Source organism: Acanthopagrus latus, chromosome 24 (assembly GCF_904848185.1).
Source record: "Acanthopagrus latus isolate v.2019 chromosome 24, fAcaLat1.1, whole genome shotgun sequence".
In the NCBI taxonomy this organism is placed as follows: domain Eukaryota; kingdom Metazoa; phylum Chordata; class Actinopteri; order Spariformes; family Sparidae; genus Acanthopagrus; species Acanthopagrus latus.
In genome coordinates, this window is record NC_051062.1 from 4142982 (window position 1) to 4165616 (window position 22635).

Here is a 22635-nt window from a genome sequence, read left to right on the forward strand (position 1 = left end):
AAGCCCCTTCTACGTGACTGAGCGGTGTGGGTAGCGTGGCCCGCTGCATGGCGAGGGGACGCAGCCAGGGAGAGTGGGCGTGAGAGCGCGGCGGGGAGCGCATGCTGCCCAGAGCGGAACACGGTGTGCTGCCGCCGTAAGCCTCAACCCCCACCTCCTGTAACTCTGTTGTTTTCAGGAGGGGGGCCCCCCGTGAAAAAAAGGGCAAGGGCCCCGTTACTGAAATCTCCGCTACGGCCCTGCTGCCCAATATCACACTTAAAAGAAAAATACAGTGCCCTCATGTTCCACAACCTCACGGTGGTGAACACTGCAGAGTGGATCCAGTATCGAGCTCAACTCCCCGTCCATATCACCCCGCTGTTATGCAACGCGCCTCCCGCCTCCACCACCCGCCTCTTTTTTCTCTCTGTCCTCGAGTCTCGTCTCCAGCCGCCAGCCGCCACCCCCAATCCACCCCCCCCGCCCCACCACCACTGCCGCCTGCTTCTCCTTTACACCAAACTGTCAAGTGTATTACCTGCAGTAAAAGGGGAAGAAAAAAAAATCAAAATCCCGGACGCCTGTAAAGTTGGCACAAACCGAGGCCCCCGTGTGAGAGAGGATGTTTGATCAGGACGCTGTGATGTCAAGACGGACCCCTCGCGAGTGTGTGACTAAGTGACCGTGGCCCCCCTGTGTGATGAGTGTGTGCACACAAACAGGGTGGTTAATACGTGTGGTGGAATGTGTTGCAGCTGCAAAGCAGTGGCACAGCCCGAGCACAAATTAGGCAACTTTCCACAGAATCTTTCAATGCTACACTGGAACGACACACACACACACGCATGCGTTGGCTCGTCCTCCTCCCCCCCCCCACACACACATTTGAATCTCACACACTCAGCCCATTGGATCATTTTTAATCCCCATCATCTGAAACCGAGATGTATGCCAAAGCCACCATATGGACATAAACCGCCCCCGTTCATCCACACACACACACACACACACACACAATTACACAGTAACCCGGATCACACGTGCAAAGCGGGTTCCATACAGTATTGAGCGTCACCAAAACAAGTTGTGTGTGTGTGTGTGTGCGATCCCCGCGTGCCGAGCCACGTGTGTGAGTGGGACCGGCCCACTTCCTATGGCGACCGGGGAGGGGAGGGAATCCAATACGGTTAATTGACAAGCCGAGCCGTTTACATAACCGCCAGGCTATATCTAAGTGGTGGTGTCAGAATTCATCACCCCCGCGGCGCTGCAACTCTCCCTCCCGTTTTTAGTCTCCATGACTCCCTCTCCTCCTCTACACACACACACACACACGCACATGCACGTACACACAAACACACACTCCATCCTCCTCTTGCTCCATCTCTCCCCTCCGTCCCTTCACTTCTGGTCCCTTCACGGATGTTAAACCGGTAATTCCCATCAGGATGAAAACGCTTCAGATGAAGGCAATCACAGCGCTTGTTCCTGTGATGGTTGAATGGCTGATGGTGTGTGTGTGTGTGTGTGTGTATATTTGTACTCTCCCAACTCCTCTCTCCTCCATCATTCTTATATATACAAACATGTATACATGCCAGGTGTGTTCTTAGCATCTGTTACCATGGCGCCAAGGGAGAGGCGCAGTGTCTCCTGGGTGACAACCAGCATCGACCGCAAGTATACTCTGTTCTCAAACACACACACCTGCCCACACACACACACACAATTGACACACGCAACTTGAAAGAAATGACAAAACAAACTCTTTTTATCCACAATGTATATGTATATTTAAATTTTAAAAAAGAAAATAACAATAGTGCATACAAAAGAAGCCCATTTTTAAAATAAAGAGGTGCATCACTACACCTGTAAACGGAGACAACAACACACCTGGATCAACTGGAAGTAAATGAAAGCCTTTTTTTCTGTAAAAGAGACACCAGATGGGTTTAGCACTTTGTTTCTCGTTAAATTAATCTCAGAGGAGCGTGTGAAGAGGATCTCAATTGAGTGACAGTTTGAGGAAACACAGCAGCTTCAAGTTTGTATTATCAAACACATCACACCCAAGAAAAAAAAAATCCCCGTCCCTCAGCTTTTGGATATTACGATGTTTTCCCAGTGAAGAGTACATTCTGTCCTAGACTTAAAAGTTTGCGGTGATTTCATAACCCAAAGTCCGCTGAGACTCTGTAAAGACCTCACGGTGATGGGAAAAAAAAAAGCAAAAGGCAAAGTCAATTATTCAGAACACCTTCTTTGCACAGTGTTTCCCCCTGGATGCGTTTAACTGCAGCGCAGCACCACGGCTAACTGATTCACGCCGCGGCCTCTATAAAAGTCTCCATAAAACTCATGATCTCTACTTAAAAAAGGTGCAATATGTAATAATTTTAGCTGGAAACATCGCCGCGTCAACAGAATGTGAAGAAATAACAGTTTGGATGTCATGATCAAGTTAGTGTGCTGACTAGCTAGCCATGGCCCGTGCCGGTCAGAAGGTGATGTGCTAGCAGCCTAGGTAACAAAATTTGCCTGTGGTCCAAGTTCACATTCAGGAACGCCGGCTGCACGGCTAACCGAGCTAACAACAGCTACATTCCACAGCAGTTGGAGGTTATTCTGTTAATTTGCTCATACCTATATTTTGAGAACTAGCCAATTTTTACATGCTGCACCTTTAAATAGGCAAGAGTCTGGGAAGGTCGCGGATTATAGATCTGACATCCCTGGGCATTGCCACCATTTAGTCTGTTGTAAATAAACAAAGGCAGCATAGAGAGAGCTCTATTGTGTGATCTCATGTAATAAAGGGCCACAGAGAGGTTGTGTGTTTGTTAGCGGATGTGACTGGGAGTTCTTTATGTGGCGCAGGCGTTGGTTTTGGCTGATTCAATAATGTCCAAATATTCAACACATGCTCATTAAAAAAAACAGAAAGCACATTTCAATTTCTGTATTTACTTCAGATCAATGTAATTTTTGGCCAGTGTTGACATATCCTGTGTAGATTGTACTGCGACAGCCCTTCTTGTGTGAACGGATGCGCAAAGTAAACACACACACACACACACTTAGCTGCTGTTAGAATTCCCGGGGGAAACACTGCCTTCTGACATTTTAAAGCCTCTATAAAAGTGATATATGAAAAGGAACATTATGAACTTAAGTTGTTTTTATGTACAAGGTATGGAGAAATGATTATAAACTAGAAGCAGATATGTCTTTTTTTTGATAGAAACACAGCACTGTCGATTTAAACAGAGGACACTCTTGTTTTCTCTCTGCATCAGAAGGTTGATGAAGGAAAAAGACAAACATTGTAACACATAACAATAAATCTGACATGATGTTTCACTACACTCTCCTGAAAAATATAAACATCCGTACTCTGCAGAGAGGTCTTTTCTTCACTTACTGCATGTTGCCATGCCTAAGATTGATTCACGTCGGAGTGATTCAGTTATTTTGCAGTCATTTTCTCATTAAAATCTACTTTGAAATTTTTAGTTAAACATCTGTGGCATAGAATAAAAACTGTTTTGTCAACAAGACAGCAGCGATAATTCAAATTGTTTGCTGGTTTAGATACTATGATTGCATGTTTCCCAGCTTGATAAGTTATAATTATTTTTGGTACAGTACAAAGATATTCTGATAATGCTTTCTATTTTGCAGAAACTACACATAAAATGGATGCATTTAAGACAGCAGCTCACGACTAAATAAAAAGTATGATCAACTTTCCTTCCCACTTTCTTTAAACAAGACAAATCTGTAGAATGGATGAAGACAATTACTGCACATTTCAATGTTTGTTTTCAGTGATAACGTAGAACCATGACACCAAGTTGAGCACTTGATATATTGGCAGTAAGAAGTTGTATTTGTCTAATGCAACTCTTGCATTAGCACCACTTGGTCTCGATGTAAGGCATGTTATGAACCATTTGAACTCCATGATATGCCAGTCACAAATGGTGCAGCATACATACAAAAGACAAATGACTTTATAAAACATGTCTGACTCACAGAGCCAGATGACACCAGAAATATTCAGTGGAGAGCTAAGCACACAAGCTAACGCATACTGTCATCTCTCATGGAGAGCAGAGTGGTAGGCTAAGTTACCCTAATGCTGGCAAAATAAAGAAAAAAGGAAAACATTAGCGTTACTACTTAGCTAGATGGCTAGCGGTGCTGTGATTAAATGGTCCGCGAGTACAGTGATTCAACTGGTAAACAGAAACGTTTTGGATTTTAAGCAAAAGATTGAGGAGTGTGTGCTGTCTAGAATAACTGTCTCTGGTAGCTGGTAACAGGAGGTGGGACAGGTCTTAAGGGTAAGGTAAACTGTCTCCCAATTTAGGTACCTGGTAAGAATCACCTCAGTGCTCTATTACACAACAGATCACTGAGGTGAAATATGCATCTGCAGTCTGTTACACCATGTTTAGTCTGCAGTAGTGGACCAAAGGGCATTTAGCCCCACAATGGAACGGATTTCCCATAAAGTAAAATTCGGCCCTGTGCTGATGGAAAGTCAGGTAAAGCTTTGCAGCATCACAGCAAAACAGTGTAGCAGGATTCTTCTAAACAACTGAAGTACATGGGGACTTGCTTTAATACATGGTTTCTAATATGGGGTGCATGCTAAATTTAGCATAGCAGTTATAGTTAAGGTTTAAGATCACTTTATCTTTCTGTTGTCTTATTACTTCTAAAAGAGGTCATGTTATGCAAATGTTCTTGTCCATACTCGTATTCCGTGCTCCTAGTGGAATAGGTTTACATGAATTCATTTTCAAAAAACACATTATTTTTCTCATACGGTGCATAGCTGCAGCATCCCTTTTCACACTGTCATTGTGAGATATCTCGCTCCTGTTCAATTTTTAGTGCGAGTTGCACATGTGCATTACTTCACAGGCAGGATGTAGCCAATCAGAGGCAGTGTAGGGTGGGTCATGCTGAGGAAGGTACATGCTACAGCAGGAGCAACTGTATGTCTGCTGACTGACTGGAGCGTATATATTTCACCAGGCGTTTCAGGCAGTGCAGGATAAGTGTTTTCTGTGGGAGAGAGGAACTCCCTTTGGCCTGGAATCTGGGTCTTTTCACTTTAAAGACTGTTCTGAAATGCTTCAGAACACAATAAAGTAAAAGCAAAGACCCCAAAAGCACAATATGACCTCTTCAAAACAAGTCCCCAATTTGCTGTGAAGCTCCATGAAGGTTTTGTGAACTATGAAACTTCCCTCGACTTTCCATCGGCATGGGAGTGGGAGTTTTCATTTTTGGGTGAGCTTATCTTTCAACTGGGACCCGGGGCATTAACTCTAACCTCGACCCTCCCCTTCGCCACACCTGACTGGCTGACCAGGATCCAGTGTTACATCGTCACTGACCACTTATCAGGTCATATGATCCTGGATGATGTTGTTGATTGGCTACTTTGGCTTCTCAGTCAGGGGCATTGCAGGACCGTAGGGGAGTGCAGAGTTGTTGTTGGGGAAGTGGCGGGAGGGCAGCGATGAGGTTTTGGCAGGGCTGCACAGCTGTTTGAAGCGCTGGGGGGCAAAAAATAAATGAAATGAAAAAGTTAGTTGATTAATTTTTTTAATCTTCAGCACCGAGAAAAAAATATAATCAGTGGCACATGGTACTAAATTAATTAATAAGAGTTCTGGTGTAACCTGTGGTAGGGTTCCCGGGGTGGTGGCCATGGCGTAGATGGCCCAGATGGGAATCAGGGAGACGGAGGAAAGTGTAAGTAACCAGCCCAGTGTGGTGGCCCAGGTTGGAGCAACCAGACCTTTCCCCAGCTTCAGTGGAGACCACTGCAAGACGGAAAACAGAAAGGTAGCCTACAGGAGACAGAAAGAAGCAGTGGGTCTGTTAGTCTTTGCAAGTAGAAATCTGAATCAATATGAAATGTCTTAGGATGGAAGCCCACTAGGACAGCACCTAAATGAACAGTTAAACATACTCTGAAATAAGCTTTTCTCATTACTCTCCAATTATTGAGAAGATTGAAATCACTCTGATGTTTTTTTATGGTAAATATGTGCTTCAGCCAGCAGCCAGTTATTTTAGCATAGCCCAAAGACAGGAAAGAAAAAATTCACAGCTTGCTGGCTCAGTCCAAAGGGAATGAAATCCACCTGCCAGCACCTTTAAAGCTTACTATATCCCCTTTCCTCCAAAGTGAACCAAGAGCTGGTTCTGGGTTGGTGCCAGTGCTGGTTTGGTGTTTGAACCATTTTTTTCCCACGGGCATGAGTTACCGTAGTCACAGATCTTTCCAGGAACACCTCGGGGATAAAAGTTTTTGTTTTTGTATGTGTATATCTCTATAACTATAGCTTTGTTAATGCAAACTTCAACTCAGCACTGACTTCAATGAAGTTACTACAGTTACTATCATTGCTGGCTGCTCATCAGGAGACCTGTAAAAAAAATTGTGTAAAAATCCAAAAAGGATGCAGAAAACTCACTATAGACGGGAGACTCACACCCTTTTCCCCTGATAATGTTACAACAACAAATCTGAAGTGCAAACAATCACTGATTGGTGTAACATAAGTATGTAGACACGTGGAAAGACCACACATGTCACCAGAGTTTGACAGGCACGAGTGGAAATTTGTACGCCATCACAAACATGTGTTTATGTGTATACTATTTCACAGCGAGCAGGCAGCAAACAGTGTGACAGCACGTCAGCAGGGGAGGGGGTCACTCACAGTGCACACAGCTGGGGTCAAGTATTTCCAGCACAGCTTGAAGACAGGCAGCGGGCTGTAGCCGGTCATGTCTCTGATGTTGGCACTGAAGCGGTCGGTTCCTGTGGGCAACAACAACTTCACCATGAGTGGTTGTGGCTCGGTTTGACATCATGCTTTGCTTTATGACTTGCTTGTTGTTTTTGGTGGCGGTGGCCGACTCTGGTTAGAATACATTTATTTTGCCAGTACCCACCACAAGAGAATAAGGTACCAGAGAAAGGTCTTGAAAAAGGAAGCGTTTATCTGACATTGAATTGATTCTACTTTGTAGAACAAGCACTAGGAGTGGTGTCGGTGACAAGTAGCAGTAAAAGTAGATTTTAGTATTGTAGTAGTAGCAGTGCTTATAGTAGCTATGGCTAGAAGGAAGGAATCAATTATCTAAAGTAAGTGAAGACAAACTAACATACTTTATTGCCGACTGCTTTTAACACAAAGAACTAAAACAAACCAATCTAAATATAGATATATATAAAATAATAATTACATTTCATATTTTATTTAGAGACTAAACAAACTCAACCTGCTGATAAAGATCACTGGATGTGGTTCGAAGCTGTAGAAAAAGCTACTAAAGCAAACACTGGAGCAGTTCTACATCTCAGTCAAAACAGGAAGAAGCTCTGAAAGATTTGGCAGAATTTACTCAAGACAATTTGTGAAATAATACAAAACAGTCGGCTTGGTTTTCACTTCCAATTATGTTGTTTTGAACTCCAAGATTTAAATTACAGCCTGACGTCTGATGGCATTGGCAGCTATTTTGTTGACACTCTGTGGCTCTATATCTCAGTTATTTTGTTGGCAAATATAAAAGGTATCACAAAAATATACAAAAATAAGGGACGTAAGAACATTCCAATTTCCTTAAAAGGTGTACTATATATAATATTAGCTAAAATGATCAACAGAGTGTGAAAAAATAACAGTTTTGACATTATGACAAAGACGTCTGTGTATTGTGTTGCAAAGATATCTACTGAACATGCATGCTAACCAGCTAGCCTCGGGCGTGAGAACCTCTTTCTCCTAGCAGTCCTGTGATAGCGGACAGGTGCCCAATTTTGACATATTGCACCTTTAACAAATCAATTAAACAATAACTGTCTTTGACATTAATGGGCTTTATCATAAACAAAGTGTTTAATGTATGGAAGCCAAGAACCAGCATGCCCACAAATAGATTCTTCCCCCTATTATCTCAAGATCAGGAATGAATGAAGTTGCTCTCAAGAGAAAGAAAACAACACAAACTGTCTTATCTACAGAAGCCAAGAACCACCATGCTTTACCCCATTATCACAACATCACAAGTTCATTATCTCGTTTCCTTCAGCAAGAAAATGTGTTACTCATGAGAAGAAAAAGAACTTGTTTCCTCTTTATTATCAGAATGGTTTTTCAGAGATCAGCAGTGCCACGCCAGCAGGCAGAGATGACATCCTGACAAGTGTAGCAACTGGTTGAAGTGGAGAACAGGCCAGACTCTATTTCAGTCTTATTTACATACATACTTTATATTACGGCCTGCTTTCAATACTCTCAAACCCACCCCACATAGCAGTGTGTTTGTCATTTCCACTTATCTTTCTAGAGATCAAGATAACTAGATCATTAACTCGAGATCTCAATAAAAAGAACAAATAAATGCAAGCGTGACCTTTCACAGCTTCCATACTTGAGGCATGTGGAACTTGTTCAAAGCCTGTTCTTGGTAGTAAGTACTTCATATGTGTAGTTTTTTTTTTTTTTACCCTTTCTGTTTGTATTTCTTTGTGAGCAGCTTTTAACATGTTGATGATCCACTGATTGACAGTGGGTGTCCCTTTTCTAAAACAACAGAACCCGTGGAGCGAAATTCCTGCAGGAGGACATAACCGGCGGCGGAGCAGAGGAGTGTCAGTGTATGTTAGAGTCCTTAGAAAACCGTGAAATCCCACAGTCATAAAGAGAGGGGAAAGGTGCGCTGGAGTCCTGACCGCTGTGTTACCCAGTCCATTTAAAACCCTTCTGCTGCTCCACTCGCCTACTGCTGGGAGAGCCGTAAAAACAGGCTTCCTTGGTATTCATATTCACCCCCCCTCACACACACACACACACACACACACACACACACTGCTAATCTACTTGACATATTTGTTTTCACCTGTGATACCACGGCACTGTTTTATATATATTTCACAACTTTTCTGGCTTTATTCTCTACCAAACATGAAGTTAGTTGTCCTGATGACGTGAATGTGGCGTCCTGATGTACATACATGGCGCATTCCACCCATCTCACACTTAAACAAACAATGTTTTTGTAAAATGCTCTTGAGCCCCAGGTCTGGCTGGGATAGGGGCTCCCTGGGGCCGCCAGGCTGAGACTGAGAGGCGACGGGGCCCGGGGGCTGATTTAGGGCCCGGAGGAGACAGACAGGGGCCTGGCTAGGAGCCAGTCTCCTTACAACAGTGGGTAGCTGCAGCCATGTTAATATACTGTCTACTGACTCCAAGTGGAATGCAGAAGGAGGGGAGGAAGTGGACCGTTTGACTGGGTGTGTTTATCAGATTTTAGGAACTACTTTCATTAGTGGAGTGATAATAAAAAACTCCAGTCTGTCTTTATATTCTCTTTATGTCCTGAATACAATAAGCCTGAGATTTATTAAGGAATTTTCAAATTTAACAGAATCTGGAGTCCCTTTGTCAGACTAATGAGAGTCAACTGAATTTCATTAAATTCTGACATTGGATGGGGTGGTGGGTTAAATTCTACAGACAAAATGGGTTAAGAAGCAACAAGATACAGGATTAAAAGATGAAAACAACAAAGAGACTGTGTGAGGCTGTAGAAGAGGGGAAGACAGGAAGGAAGGAAGAAGGAAGAAGAAAGAAACGAAAAAGAGAAGAGAAGAGAAGAGGAAAGGACAGAGGAGGGAGAGAAGAAGGAAAGGGGATAGTGAAGAGGAGGGTGTAGGAGATGTTGAAAGGAAAGGAAATGAAAAGCAAGGATTGGAGAATAAAGGGCAGGAAAGGAAGAAATGAAAGGTAAGGTAAGAAGAGGGAGAAATTAAGAGGAGAGAAAGGGAACAAAAACAAGGAAAACAAGGAATGACAGGAGAGAAAAGGGGAGAGGAAGTTAGTGTAGATGGGAGGCAAGGAAGTGGAAATAAGGAAAGGAAAAGAGGAGAGGAGAGGAGGAAAGGAAAGGAAATGACACGAAAGAAAGGGAAATTAGAGGAGAAGAGAGGGAAGGATAAGAAGAAAGGAAAGGAGAGAAGAAAATGAAAGGTAAGGTAAAAGAGAGAGGGGAGGAGGACGGATAGAACGAAAGAAAAGAATGATAGGAAAGAAATGGAAAGAAAGCAGAGGAGCAGGGAGAGAAAATTATAAGAGAGGAGTGGCAAAGAGGTCAAATAAAGTAAAGGAGAGAAGAGGTCAGAAGATAGAAGGATTGGAGTTGGGATTTGTACCGTAAATCCAGCCGATGGCCACAGACTGGCAGATGGCGAGCAGCAGCAGGCTGGCTCCACTGCAGGAGAAGTGGTCGTAGATCTGGAACACATACAGGCCACCCTGCATCGGGTGGACACAAACATGCACACGAAAGGCGGAAAATGACATTACTCCATAACAAGTAAGTCGGAGGATCACGTACACCACGTTCACACCCATCCACTTACCGGCGTGACCATGACCAGCCCGAGCAGGAAGCAGACGATGCAGACAAACAGCAGCAGCAGCTCTCTGCGGTGGCCTCGTCGGATCAGATGAGGATACAGGTCAGACACCGACGTCATCAGGGCCTCCAGGCTCACAAACTGAGTGACGGAAGGGGACACGGGGTCGATACGTTTTACGCCATACTACATCAATGCCACCAAAAGTGATTCATCATAGTCGGAGTGTGAGCGTGATTGTGAGTGTGTATCTCTACCTGTGTGTCCAGTCCCAGCATAATGATCATGAGGAAGAAGCAGACAGCCCAGAGCTGGGGTACAGGCATCATGGCTACAGCTCTCGGGTAGGCAATGAAGGCAAGGCCCGGCCCTGAGAGGAAACACGCCACCGAAGGAAAAGCATGATGAAAATACATCTTCGTCAAACATAGAAATGTGAAACAGTAGTCTTGTCTTGATTTTATGGATTCAGATTATTCCTGTCCGACAAAGGTATTATCGATAGTTGGTAGATTATCCAAGTATAAACAAGTATGTATGGAAACAAAACAGCCACACACAAGGTGTTTTTTTGTCTTAAATAAAGGAAAATATTATAAATATTTGCATTTATAAGAAGAAGATGGCTGGATTTATGTCAGCAGTGCGGCCAAGGACGTGTGAAAATTAGATGAAAATAAGAAGCCAGTCTGTTGCTTTGGACCGTCCTGGCCCCACCTTTGGGTGGCCACCCAAAGTTTTTCAGTGGACCCCTCTGTCCCTTTCAGGGGCATCCCTGCTTTATCATATAATTTCTGACCATTAGCAATTCCATCAAAAAGACCAAAACCAGTGATGCATCCACATCTTGCGGAACTTTTCAACTTCCCTACCCTGTCTGTGGCACTCAGCTCTGCGCATCATTTCCTTTTTTTGTTGTAAAAGTGTGCTGGCCACAAAGCAGGATGTTGTAATGGAGTGGCACTTCAACGGGCAGAACAGAGTTCTATAAAATTGGATGTCATATAATATGATTGCTTCTTCCATTTTGGATTCCCTTTGTTCCATTTATTATTATCCATGGCATACATTTGTGTGTCAAAATTCACAGGAATTAAAAAAGTGCACAGATTCCACTTAAGCATTAGTGGGTCTTCGCATTAGCTGATTTTGTAACGTTTCTGACATTTAAAATGCTCTTTCCTTAATACGGATGGCAGGAATCGCTTTCTCATGGAAAAACCTCCTGACTGGCATGAACTTATTTTGTGTGATTACATTTTGCTGTATCACCTTTTTTAAAAAAAAATTTTAAGTTAATGAGGCTTTGCTAGAATGTGAGACCTGGCAAAAACTCGGCCTCTGTGCCACCCGTGCACCCAGGGAAGCTTTTATCTAAGACTGCCTATGGCATGTGTTAATACCTTCAACTAAGCCCTACAATTTTTAATCTTGCCTGTTCTCATACTTCTAGATTACTATTTAGGTACGGTCAGCATGACATACTGCACCTATTTCACCACCAACAGCGCTTTATTTATTTTTCTACCTGACTGGGCCACGGTGGATATGTCCACACCCTGCTCCTCAGCCATGAAGCCCAGCACAGAGAAGATGGCAAAACCTGCCAGGAAGCTGGTGAAGCTGTTCAGGAGGCACAGGACGAAAGAGTCCCTGCAGGGCAACACACACACAAAGCGTAATTAATTTCGCATTATCACAAGACACAGCTTGAAGAAGTTGGATTAGCAGTTCAGACAACGTGACACAAAAGCCAGAAAGTAGTAAGTGGCGTTAGGGAAACTGGCTTTGTAGCAGAAACAGGTGAGGTCTTGATGTTGGGCTCTGGCCTTGTGTTGTAGAGCTCCGGCCTGTTACTGTAAATACACACTAAGTGTAAGGCGTTCTCTCTATGTGTGTGTGGGAGCACCAGAGTGTGGGAAACATGGCAGCGAGGGCTTTTCTTTTGAGGTGTGGCTGTGTCAGTGTGTTTTCTCTGACCATTCCAGCCATTCCTCGTGGAAGCCATCTGACCAGTGGGAGCCTGCGTCGTATATTTCAGTGAGCGTGGTGTGTCTGGAGTGGAGTGTGAGTGCAGATGCTGAGTGGCTAAGGACGGCTGTTGTGTGTTTTTTTTTTTGTGTGCGTGACAAAGTGCCTCACTTATAGCAGTCATTGTTGTATTTGTTGTAACTGCCGAGGGCTGTCAGACTTCCCAAACAGATCCCATATGAGAAAAATATCTGGGTACCTGCATCCATCCATACCTACAGAGAGAGAGGGACAGAGACAGACACAGACAGAGGGTTTACTTGGAATAAAGTAAGCTAATTTCAAATTTTATCACTAGAAGTAAACAAATATGTAAAGGCAATATTTTATCAGACAATTACGTTGTCATTGTGGTGATAATGATAAAGATAATAATGCTCAATTCTGACTGTTCGACTATTCAGAGTTTAAACTGTCAGTCAAATGTCTGAGCTACTAGTCGACTAGTTCAGAATGTCCATGATTAACTTTTAATCACCACTCTGTTAATATTTGGACATAACATGTACAAAACAAAGTGCAGATTTATATAAAGCTGAGAAATCACAAAAGTCAGAATAGCTAAAATCAACCTGTCAACGTCTTGACGGTCTGTATAGTGACAACAGAAGATAATAATCTGTGTTTCATTGCGGTTTTGGTGATTGCTCCCGTATCTTGTCAAAAACACCAGTTATATATCTATTTCTAATTCAAAAATCTTCATCTTGTTTATTAATGCTACATTTTGGGCAAAAACAAAATCCTATAGATACATACCAAAGTCAAAAAACAAAAAAGTATATTCAGTAAAAACTCACCATTTTATCTTATAAGAGGACATAATGTGTCTCTTGTTAGCTCTCATTGATTAAAAGTAAAGGCATCTATGGGCATCTGTTTTTTGCTATGAGAAATGGTTGAGAATAGACAGTTTATTTTCACTGTTTTGGGCTTATACACTGTCTGTGCATGGTGCGATGCCAAAGACAAGGGTCCATGATTCTTTCCTACTGCGCTGTAGACCTAACAATACACCTTCTCACCTGACAGGTAAGGCCCTCCTGACTGTAGAAGCTGCTATACCACCTGGAAGAATTTCTCCAAAAGAGAGTTTTCTTTTTTGTTTTGTTTTGTTTTTTTTTTTTAGTGGTGCATAGTCTCAACACATTCAAAGCATGTGTGTGTTTGTGTGTGTGTATGTGTGTGTGTGTATGTCTGTACCTGTGGGTCCGCCAGGCGGGTGTGGTTGGGTTTGAGGTAGTAGATGATGCCCTGGGTCGCCCCGGGCAGGGTGGCACCGCGCACCAGCAGCACAAACAGCATGACATATGGAAAGGTGGCTGTCAGGTACACCACCTAGAATGTACACAGAGGGCGGGGGGGGGGGGGGATGTGGTCAGGATGCCAGGTAGACAGGAGGGACACGTCTGTAATGTCCTCAAACAGAGCTAAAATACAACTAGAGGGAACCCTGGAAAGTTGGAGTCTTAAAACTTGTTGACGGATGGTAGCGGTGACACAACAAACAAGCTCTGCAGAATTATTGCAGTGCCCGGTCCCTTATTTCATTTACTAGCCATATGAAAGAGGAAGATTTATGTTCTGTTTTCGACTTTGCTAACAGTCAGTGTTTTGCCATTTCCAAAAAAAGACTTTCTGTTGCACAAGTTTATGCTACTAGATGTGGCCTGGTTTAGAGCAAATTAAAGGATTTCTCAATATGTAATCGTAAATCTCTAAAGAGTAATGATTCAATCAAATGACTTCCTTCACGGCCTTGTGTGCACATTCTCTTCACTTAAAGCAGAAACATGTTACTTATATTGAAAAGGTACTAAAGCATGAAAGGGAATTTTCTGGCAATAAATGTACTTTAGGGGCTTTGTGAACGTTTGGAGGCGAAATTCAAACTCAGAATTGTAATTTACAATATAAATAAAGTAATAATACAAACTTATAAATATGTGTTTTTTCACAGCTGAATAAACAATCTGTTCTCAGAGGACAATAAGGCCACCAGTAAAACAACAATTCCTGGTCAACCCCCTGCACCAGTCCTTCCTGATCACCCAGGAAGTATTGGGAGGACAGAGTGTTGAGTGTAAAACTTGCATTTCAAACAAATCAAGCCTAACTTGACGGCTCAGGTAGGAAAACCGGAAAAAGCAGCTTTTAAAGCGAGGAACTGTTTTATCAAGATGCCATCAGTGCTGCTGACACAAACAAGCAAGCATCTGCTTCTTTTCTGCCGAAAAGCCTTCGAGCAAGACGCTGAGATGCTGCCAGTCTCATGGACACTGTTTATCTGACCTTGTCATCTCTGCTGTCTGAAGAAAGGAGATTCCTCAAAAACAGATTTTTTTATTCTTATTTTCATTACTGAACCCTCTAACAGCCCCCCTTGGATAATCATGCTCTCAGTTTTGGAGCTACAGTTCCCATCATGCTTTGTGAGATGTTTTTATGGATTCAGTAGGTTACACTACGGGCTTGAGCATGAGCGCTGTCATTTTAGTTGTCGAGTTTACTTTGGCGATTTGTTATGTTCTAGGCATCACTGGATCACTTTGAAAATGTGATGTTGTCACGCTTCTGTTTTATATGGTTTCTGAAATTGCGTTACAGATTTTTAATACAGACAGAGATAATACCATCATAAATGACTACGTCTGTGTGTTCAGATTAGACCGATTTATGGTTCTAGAAGCAGCATTAACTGACTTCCTGTTGTTTTCAATACGCCGGCATGCACCTGTCCCTGTCAGCTGCTGCTAAACATCCTTGCTGCAACCACAATGTTTGTGAAATGTTCATATCAGAAACAAGTCTACTAACTTAAAGGGTAACTCCACCAATTTTACGCATTGAAGCGTATTTACAGGTGTTGGGGAGAACTACTGCATATGTGATGAAGAAAAATGTATGAAGCCTTTTGTGGCTCAAGGGGAGAACACATGTAATCTGATAAAATACCTCCATTGATGTCGCTCAGTGGCAGTGCATTGTGGGTAGTGTAGGCACAGGGTTTTGAAAAGAAGTCCGCTGGTCTAACGTTGCACTCCTATAACACAGCTTGATTGAACCAGAGAATCCACCTTCTTTATTTCACGCATTCTCCCTCCTTTTCATAACCTGGTCCCTAAATTACCCACAATACAATTTAGCCCTCAAGTGGAGGTCATTTATTAGATTACACGCAGCTTCGACAGGAGCCACGAAAGGCTTTATGCTACTTTTCTTCACATATGCAGTAGTACTCCGCAAGACCTGTGAACACACTTTAATGTGTACAATTGCATTGTGTTGCTGATGTTGCTGTGGTTTCTGCTCACCTTTCCGGTGGACTTCACTCCCTTCCAGACACAGAAGTAACAGACGAGCCAGACGACGGCCAGACACAGAGCCAGCTTATAGCTGATTGGTCCCAGCTCGTCTAAATTGCTGGAGAGACGGAGCACCTCCCGCCTAGAGCGCAGGCGCGCACACACACACACACACACACAAACTACTGTTAATGCATGATCAATACCACAAAAGAACATTGATGAGAAATCAAGGATGCTAGACTCACTCCCAAAACTCCATGACAGGGGAGGTGGCGTTCTCCGGCACGCTGCTCACATTGCCTGTCTGATTGTGGTTGAACAGTACACAAGACTCTGCAGGTGGACACACACACAACACATTCTAATTACCCCTTTAGGTTTGCACAGCTGCCTCAAACTGCAATGAGACAACGTCTCTACCGACCGGTGTTCCATGTGTTGTTACAGTGTGACCAGGGCAGCTCCGCCTGGAAGCTGTAGGACAGGTAGAAGAGAGCCCAGGCCAGGATGACGATGTAGTACACACAGGCATGAAGGATCATCACTTGGCTGGCATAACCGAGACCTGCATGGACATAAGGAGATGCAAGACACACATATATAGGGTGTGATCGCTGGCCGATGTACAGCACGATAACGCAGCCAGATAAGTCACAGACACACAAATAAATGCATCAAAGCACTCATGCACAAATGATGTATTATCCCTTCCAAGTCACTTGAGCTCCAAATGAAAGCAGCCATTGATTCAGACACTCCACTTGCAGCCCACATCTAGTATATCTTTATTAAGAATGAATGATGGTCTTATAATGCACTGAGTGGGTTAGAGGGTGTGGGGCTGGAGACAAACAGCTGTTTGTGGGACCTTCTAATGAAATTCAAGCCATTATCTGATGACGCCACATTGAAATGTGCAGCGTGTCTATATACGAACACGTGTGCCCGAGGCAGCGCTGCACAGTCTCTGCTACGGCAGAGTTTGTCCCAGTGCTAAAAACGCATGGCCTTCACATGACTAGCTGTCAACAATGAATTGCTGACACGGTGAGCATATGCAAATGTTTGTGTGTATCTGTGGGTCATATGGACCGAGGGGCAGAGCAACACACTCAAATATTTGTCAATGAGTAGGGTGAAAAAAAAAGAAGAAGAAAAAGCAGTATGGAGCAGTTCAACTGGAACATTTTGTCTCCTGTAACATCTCTGAGCCTCCTGAAAGGCTGAACTGCATGGTAGGCAGTAGAAGTGTCACTGAGTGAAAATAAAACTGGGCTGTTAAAGGTCCAAATATCAAAATATAAGACAAAAAACAATCTCCACACAAGATGAATTTCAGTGGCTGCTCTGGCTATTCTCTCTCAATCATATGACCAGAATTTGTGGTGGTAGAGCAGCACGGCTTTGTGTCTTAAGATCACATCCAGTCATGTCTGAGCCCCCTGACCTCGGACTGGTTTTGTGAAAAAGCAAAGTCTGGACTAGCAGGTTAGCATGCTAACTTCTGTACATACCTCTGCAACACAATACATGGCCGTCTTCGATATAACACCAAAACGTTTCCTTCTTCACACTGATAACTTTAGTTCATTTTCGAGCGTCATTTAAAAATTTTACATATCACACCTTTAAACATCAACCACTATCTAATGTATAGAAAGGGCAGCATGGATATCAGCTAATGATGATCAATTACTTGATACTTGAATGTTTTGACCATCCTAATGTTTAATGGCAAACCAGCTTCCATTACTGAAGGGTTTGGATCATCTGTGATAAGTTTTAAAAATCATCACACTGATCCCAGCACGGTCTGTTTCAATGGTCTATTGTGCGCTGGTTAATACCTAACTACAATCCTTTGTTTGGATAGCCGGATAACATGAAAACAAGAGTGTTTTTGTTGGCAGGCAGCGAGTGTGTTGCCTTCTGAACCTTTTAAATTGTTTTGATACACAGACTGAAATTCAATATGGTCTGCACACGCAAGCAGCTGGCATGGCATGACAGACCCTCAGATTGTAGTCATACTGATATTATTATGTGCGTCTGCAGTGTTTTGCACTGATGTCGACGAAGTAATGGAGAGAAAGATCAAGGAAAAAAGACAAGGGGAAGGAAAGGAGAATGCAGAAGGGAGGGGAAGTGAGAGTGAGAGAGGAAAGGAAATGCAGTCTAAGAGGAAGGAAAAGATGGAAAAGAAGATAGTGGCAACAGGCCGGTTTAATGCCTCAAGGCATGTCACCTCAAACTACAAGTCACCATTACACTGCAGTTATCTCCATGTGTGTCCAAACTTCTACCTTATCTGTGTGTTTTAGCTTAATATAACTAATTTAATTGCTTTGCAAATATATGTGTCAGCTAGCACTGGGCCAAATGACCTTAAATAATATTGCAGTATTTGTAGACTATATCCCGGTGCAGGATTAATATCTAAAAAACACTACACTGCTAGGACTTGGAAACTTAATCAATATTTTTGACAAAATCCCATTGTTGTGACATTATAGGGATGACAACTGGTACTTTGACAATCTGTCCCAGCCCCCTAACTTATTATACATTAACAAACAGTAGTAGTCCATTCCACAAGTGTTGGTGCACCAAATTAGGAATAGCAATAATGAATAAGAACAACACAAGTGGGGCTAAAAGGATTCGGCAACAAACCGCCTAGTCAATTGGAAGAAAATGATATGGCAAAGATTTTGATACATGTTTAACCTTTTGTGTTCACGTTATTCATGAGATTGCTTTTTGCTTTTCTCTGTCAAATACGACTATCACTGGTGATTTAGACTAAACAAGATGTTTAAATAGGTCATTGTCGGCTCTGGAAAATTATAGTTAGTTCCTGAGCGATCTTGGGACGATAGCTGAAACCATTAAAATGGGGTACAAATATCGATATATCAGATAATAGACACACATTTTGCATCAACAAAATGTAGTTATGAAGTGTGTGACATATCTAATAATCATAATGTTTGAAATGTCATCAGTGCACTTAAATAAAAGGAATATTAATAATAAAATACCATGAGCATTTCTTCTGTATAATATTCTGAAAAAGTATGCAATACAGTATACATCTGTGATATCGATTACTGTAACACGTAACTATATGTGATGCAACACAACAACAACAGCGCAATCTGCAGCCAAAAATAGTCTACTGATGACCTAGTAAGATAAGCGTACCTCCAAATAATGGGCAGATAGTCCTCCAGGCGCTGACCCCTCCCAGGCTGGTGAACTGTCCCAGTGAGGTCTCCATGAGGAACAGGGGGATGCCGCACAGCACCAGGAACAGCAGGTACGGTACAAAGAACACACCTGGACGCCGGAAAAATGAAGGTGCTATTAGCGTGGGAAAACTTCAGGGATTACATTCAGTCAGTTATCTAACGCTAAAATAACTTTAACCCCATTCTTGTTTTCACTCTTCACCCAAAACTTAATCCAAACTTAATCTTCACACTGCTATACTACTTAAATCAAATTCCCAGTTCTCCGAGACATTTGAGAAAAAGAGGAAGAAAGAAAGAGGACAAGATGATAGACAGAGGGAGAAAATTTTTCACACTTTCTAGCTGAAACTTTCTCTCTTCCCTCACGCTTTACCTCCTCCATTCTTGTAGCAGAGGTAAGGGAACCTCCAGACGTTTCCCAGGCCGATGATCTGGCCCGCCACGGCCAGGAGGAACTCAGCCTTGCTGGCCCACTGGCCCCTGGCATGCAGGCCCTCTTCTTTGGTGGCCTCTTTCCCGTTGGGCAGGCTCCCCTGGTTAAACTTATCCAGCAGCGCGTCTCCTTGCTCTGGAGGCATTTTGTCAATGATCACCGGTTCTGGCAGAGACACACACACGCCCCTGGGGAGAGAGAAACAAAGGAAGTGTGGAGAAAAGTTAACGGGCAGAACAGGCCAGAAAAAAAAAAAGATCCCTGAAGGGAATGACAGTTAAGTTACTATGAGTTACTATTCACTCACATCTTTACAGCCAGGACTGACTGAGAGCGGGTGTACTTTCTGACAGTTTGTTTGGTCGCCTCACTTATCTGCGATGTGTGTCTCAAGGACGTGGGTGTGTGTCCCTTATCTGTGCCTCACAAGCGCGCTCAAGGACCTAAAACGTTGATTTTGGATGCACAAACTGGGCCGGGAGCAATTTCTCCCGCTACTTCAAATAGCAAATTCGCAAAGAAACTTGTGCATTGTTGATAAATGATCTGTTCACACCTTTAATGCCATGTCATGTGGTGGTATGGGGGTGATTTTATGGTGTATTAAGCATCACACAGACATGTATAGGTGTGATTTGTCTTTCTGTCAGACAAACCCTGTACATGTCCACTCCCTCAAGATCATACCCCTCAGTTATAACACCGTTGAAGGGGGGGTTGCTCTTGCTGCAGATGTAGCAGCAGAACTTCTTTGCCTTGTAGTTGTGACCATGACCTCAGTCTCACGCTTCCTCCCTTTCCCACACTGAGCACAAGCCACAAATAAAAATCGCTTCAATAAGCGGATAATGACGTTGAAGAAACACAAACACACGGACGAACTTGTAAGCATGGCTGTCCCCCAAATTGAAGGCTACACATGTAACCGTTCCGTAACAGTGCTACGCTATCAGTGAGGAAATGCAGGCAGGCGTGATGCGAGGCTCGCGGTGTTCTGCAATTGATGCCTCACGCACAAACGGCCATAACTGAACATTGACCTTCACCGGGCGTGTCGTGCGAAAGGATAAATTGCGGAGAATTCGACGCTACGTTGCCTACCTCTGCGTTTCCTGGAGGTCTCCACACCGCCGCCACCCCCGTGTCAGGGTGGTCGAATGGTTTGTTCCGGGCTCTGTGTGGAGCTGCTCGCCGGTGTGCTGTGCAGCGCGAGCCCTTCAGAGACAACTCTATGTTGGGAGATAGAGCCCCGCGCGTGTTTACTTCCCAGCAACGCGCCGGTTATGAAAGCACCCCGGAGATAATGTTACAAAACAGCGAATTATTATTTATTTCAACAAAAGCTCCGACACTTGCTGTGTATATTAATTGTGAACTTGAGACTTGTTACTGAAGTTCTTCTTTAAAATCTTCAACGTCATGATTTTATGGACTTTGACACTTAATGAGGATATTACAAGTCATGAATTGTGATTGTACTTCCGTTATGTAGAGATTTCAACCTGCTGCTTTAAGTCGTGACGTCACCACACACAGGACACACCCCCCATCCCCTCCCCACCCGAGTGAGTTTATATTTAAAGGATGAGTTCACCCAAAAGGGAAAAATTCAGTCATTATCCACTCAGCCAATGACGATGGAGAGTAGGGTGTCCACCGAACGTGTCGGCATTCTCTGAATAAACCCGAAGTAGATGGGTGCTACATTAAAAACATATTAAAAGCTCTCACAAGTCTCCAGAAACCCAGAGCTTTTATGGGTAACTCAAGTCTCTTGAAGCCCAGAGAGCCCAAATTGATTTGAAAAGACGTTGATTACACCCTCTACAAACGGATGTGCTCCTGCAGTCACTTAAGACAGGGTGTGCTGAGCCTTTTTATCTTAGCAGCTACAGTCCAAATTTCAGCATTAAAAAGGAGCATTATGCAGTTTGGGGGAAGACATTTTAATCAGAAAGGGCAACACAGTTTCATACCGTTTTACTTTTTTAATATTTGGCGGACCCTGCCATCTTTCTAGCTTCATTATTACCTCATTAATATGTTCAAAACCACATAGTGTACCTTTAAAAACAGTGTAAATAATGCCTTTTAAATCAGTTTGGATCTGGGGGCTTCTAGAGACTTGGATTCCACCAGGCGGGCTTAAAGAGAAATATTTAAGTACATTTTTTAATTTTTCTTTTATGTTTTGAAACAAAACCCTATCGACTTCAGTTCTTAGGAAGAAAATGCTGTGACGCTGTTTTGCTGCGAAGCTCCAGAAATATTTTCCAGATGATGACGCAACCTCATCCACCTTTCCATGGGCATGGGAGTGAGTAGATAATGACTGAATCCTGATAGTTTGGGCGACTTTCTCCTTTAATATGGACAGACTCATGTGAGAATATCATATAGAGGGACCCTGTCCTGTATATGGTCTGTGCGTCTTAACCATTTAGGCCACGTCAAGCAGCTCACAGCAAATTTAATTGCCTGTGTCACTGCCTGAGCTCATTCAGCTGAGCATTTACAGCCTCCGTTAAAAAGTTCCAGGCTCCAGCTTACACTCTGCTCCCAAGGACTTCATTCAGAATAAAAAACTTGCATTCCACTGTATAATCCTATTAGGTTATATTACAAGGTGTATAAATCACATGCTAACATGGAATTCATTGCACTTGAACTTGTGGTTACATGCACGCACAACATACCTGTGTTTCAGGTTACAGGGGGCATACGATATAGCAATGGTACTTTCAAACTTTATTAAAACCCAAGCCCCTACAGAACCTAACCAAGCTGGCATTTTGACACAATTCCATAACTGCTCATTGCTATTGTAATTAAAATAAGCTCACTTTACCTTTCCAAACAATCATAAAAAAAATACTGCTCCAATTCTCCTGATAAACTCATCGGAAATAAATACAAACAACTAAAGTTTTTTTTTTTTGCTTTATGCAGATAAATCCCAGCTCCCTTCATGACCACAAAACCTGTAGCCTAATGTTGTTTAGAAGAAAATGGCTGAATTTGCTTTACACGGACTTTGGGTTACAAGATAAATGATTCTGAATTTGTCAGATCCATCCCAGTTTTACTTTTGCTACCCACAGTTGCCATTATCTGTTGTCTCATCAGGTCTGACTTGAGCAGGAGACCGGGAGAGCTGGTTTTACAAGA

The 22635-nt window shown here is 43.0% G+C and overlaps 1 protein-coding gene across 1 annotated transcript; it reads right to left on the reverse strand.

Annotated features, from left to right (window-relative positions):
* Positions 1 to 1750: 1750 nt before the first annotated feature.
* LOC119015465 (sodium- and chloride-dependent GABA transporter 2-like) lies at positions 1751 to 20268 on the reverse strand. The gene is made up of 15 exons (XM_037091450.1): positions 19775 to 20268; positions 19408 to 19655; positions 18985 to 19119; positions 16205 to 16345; positions 16026 to 16113; positions 15787 to 15919; positions 13676 to 13810; positions 12584 to 12687; positions 11970 to 12094; positions 10699 to 10811; positions 10445 to 10582; positions 10235 to 10337; positions 6735 to 6835; positions 5685 to 5855; positions 1751 to 5558 (listed from the first exon to the last, which is right to left on the reverse strand). Coding segments are annotated over exons 1-15 (1857 nt in total). The 5' UTR covers positions 19777 to 20268; the 3' UTR covers positions 1751 to 5438.
* Positions 20269 to 22635: the final 2367 nt, after the last annotated feature.

What these genes read in the sequence shown, in the direction of transcription:
- LOC119015465 (XM_037091450.1), bottom strand. An exon ending in CTGCTACAAGAATGGAGGAG is followed by an intron (nt 19,120 to 19,407) that starts GTAAAGCGTGAG and finishes TCCGGCGTCCAG; the next exon opens with GTGTGTTCTTTGTACCGTAC. An exon ending in GGCCATCGGCTGGATTTACG is followed by an intron (nt 6,836 to 10,234) that starts GTACAAATCCCA and finishes TGTTGCCCACAG; the next exon opens with GAACCGACCGCTTCAGTGCC.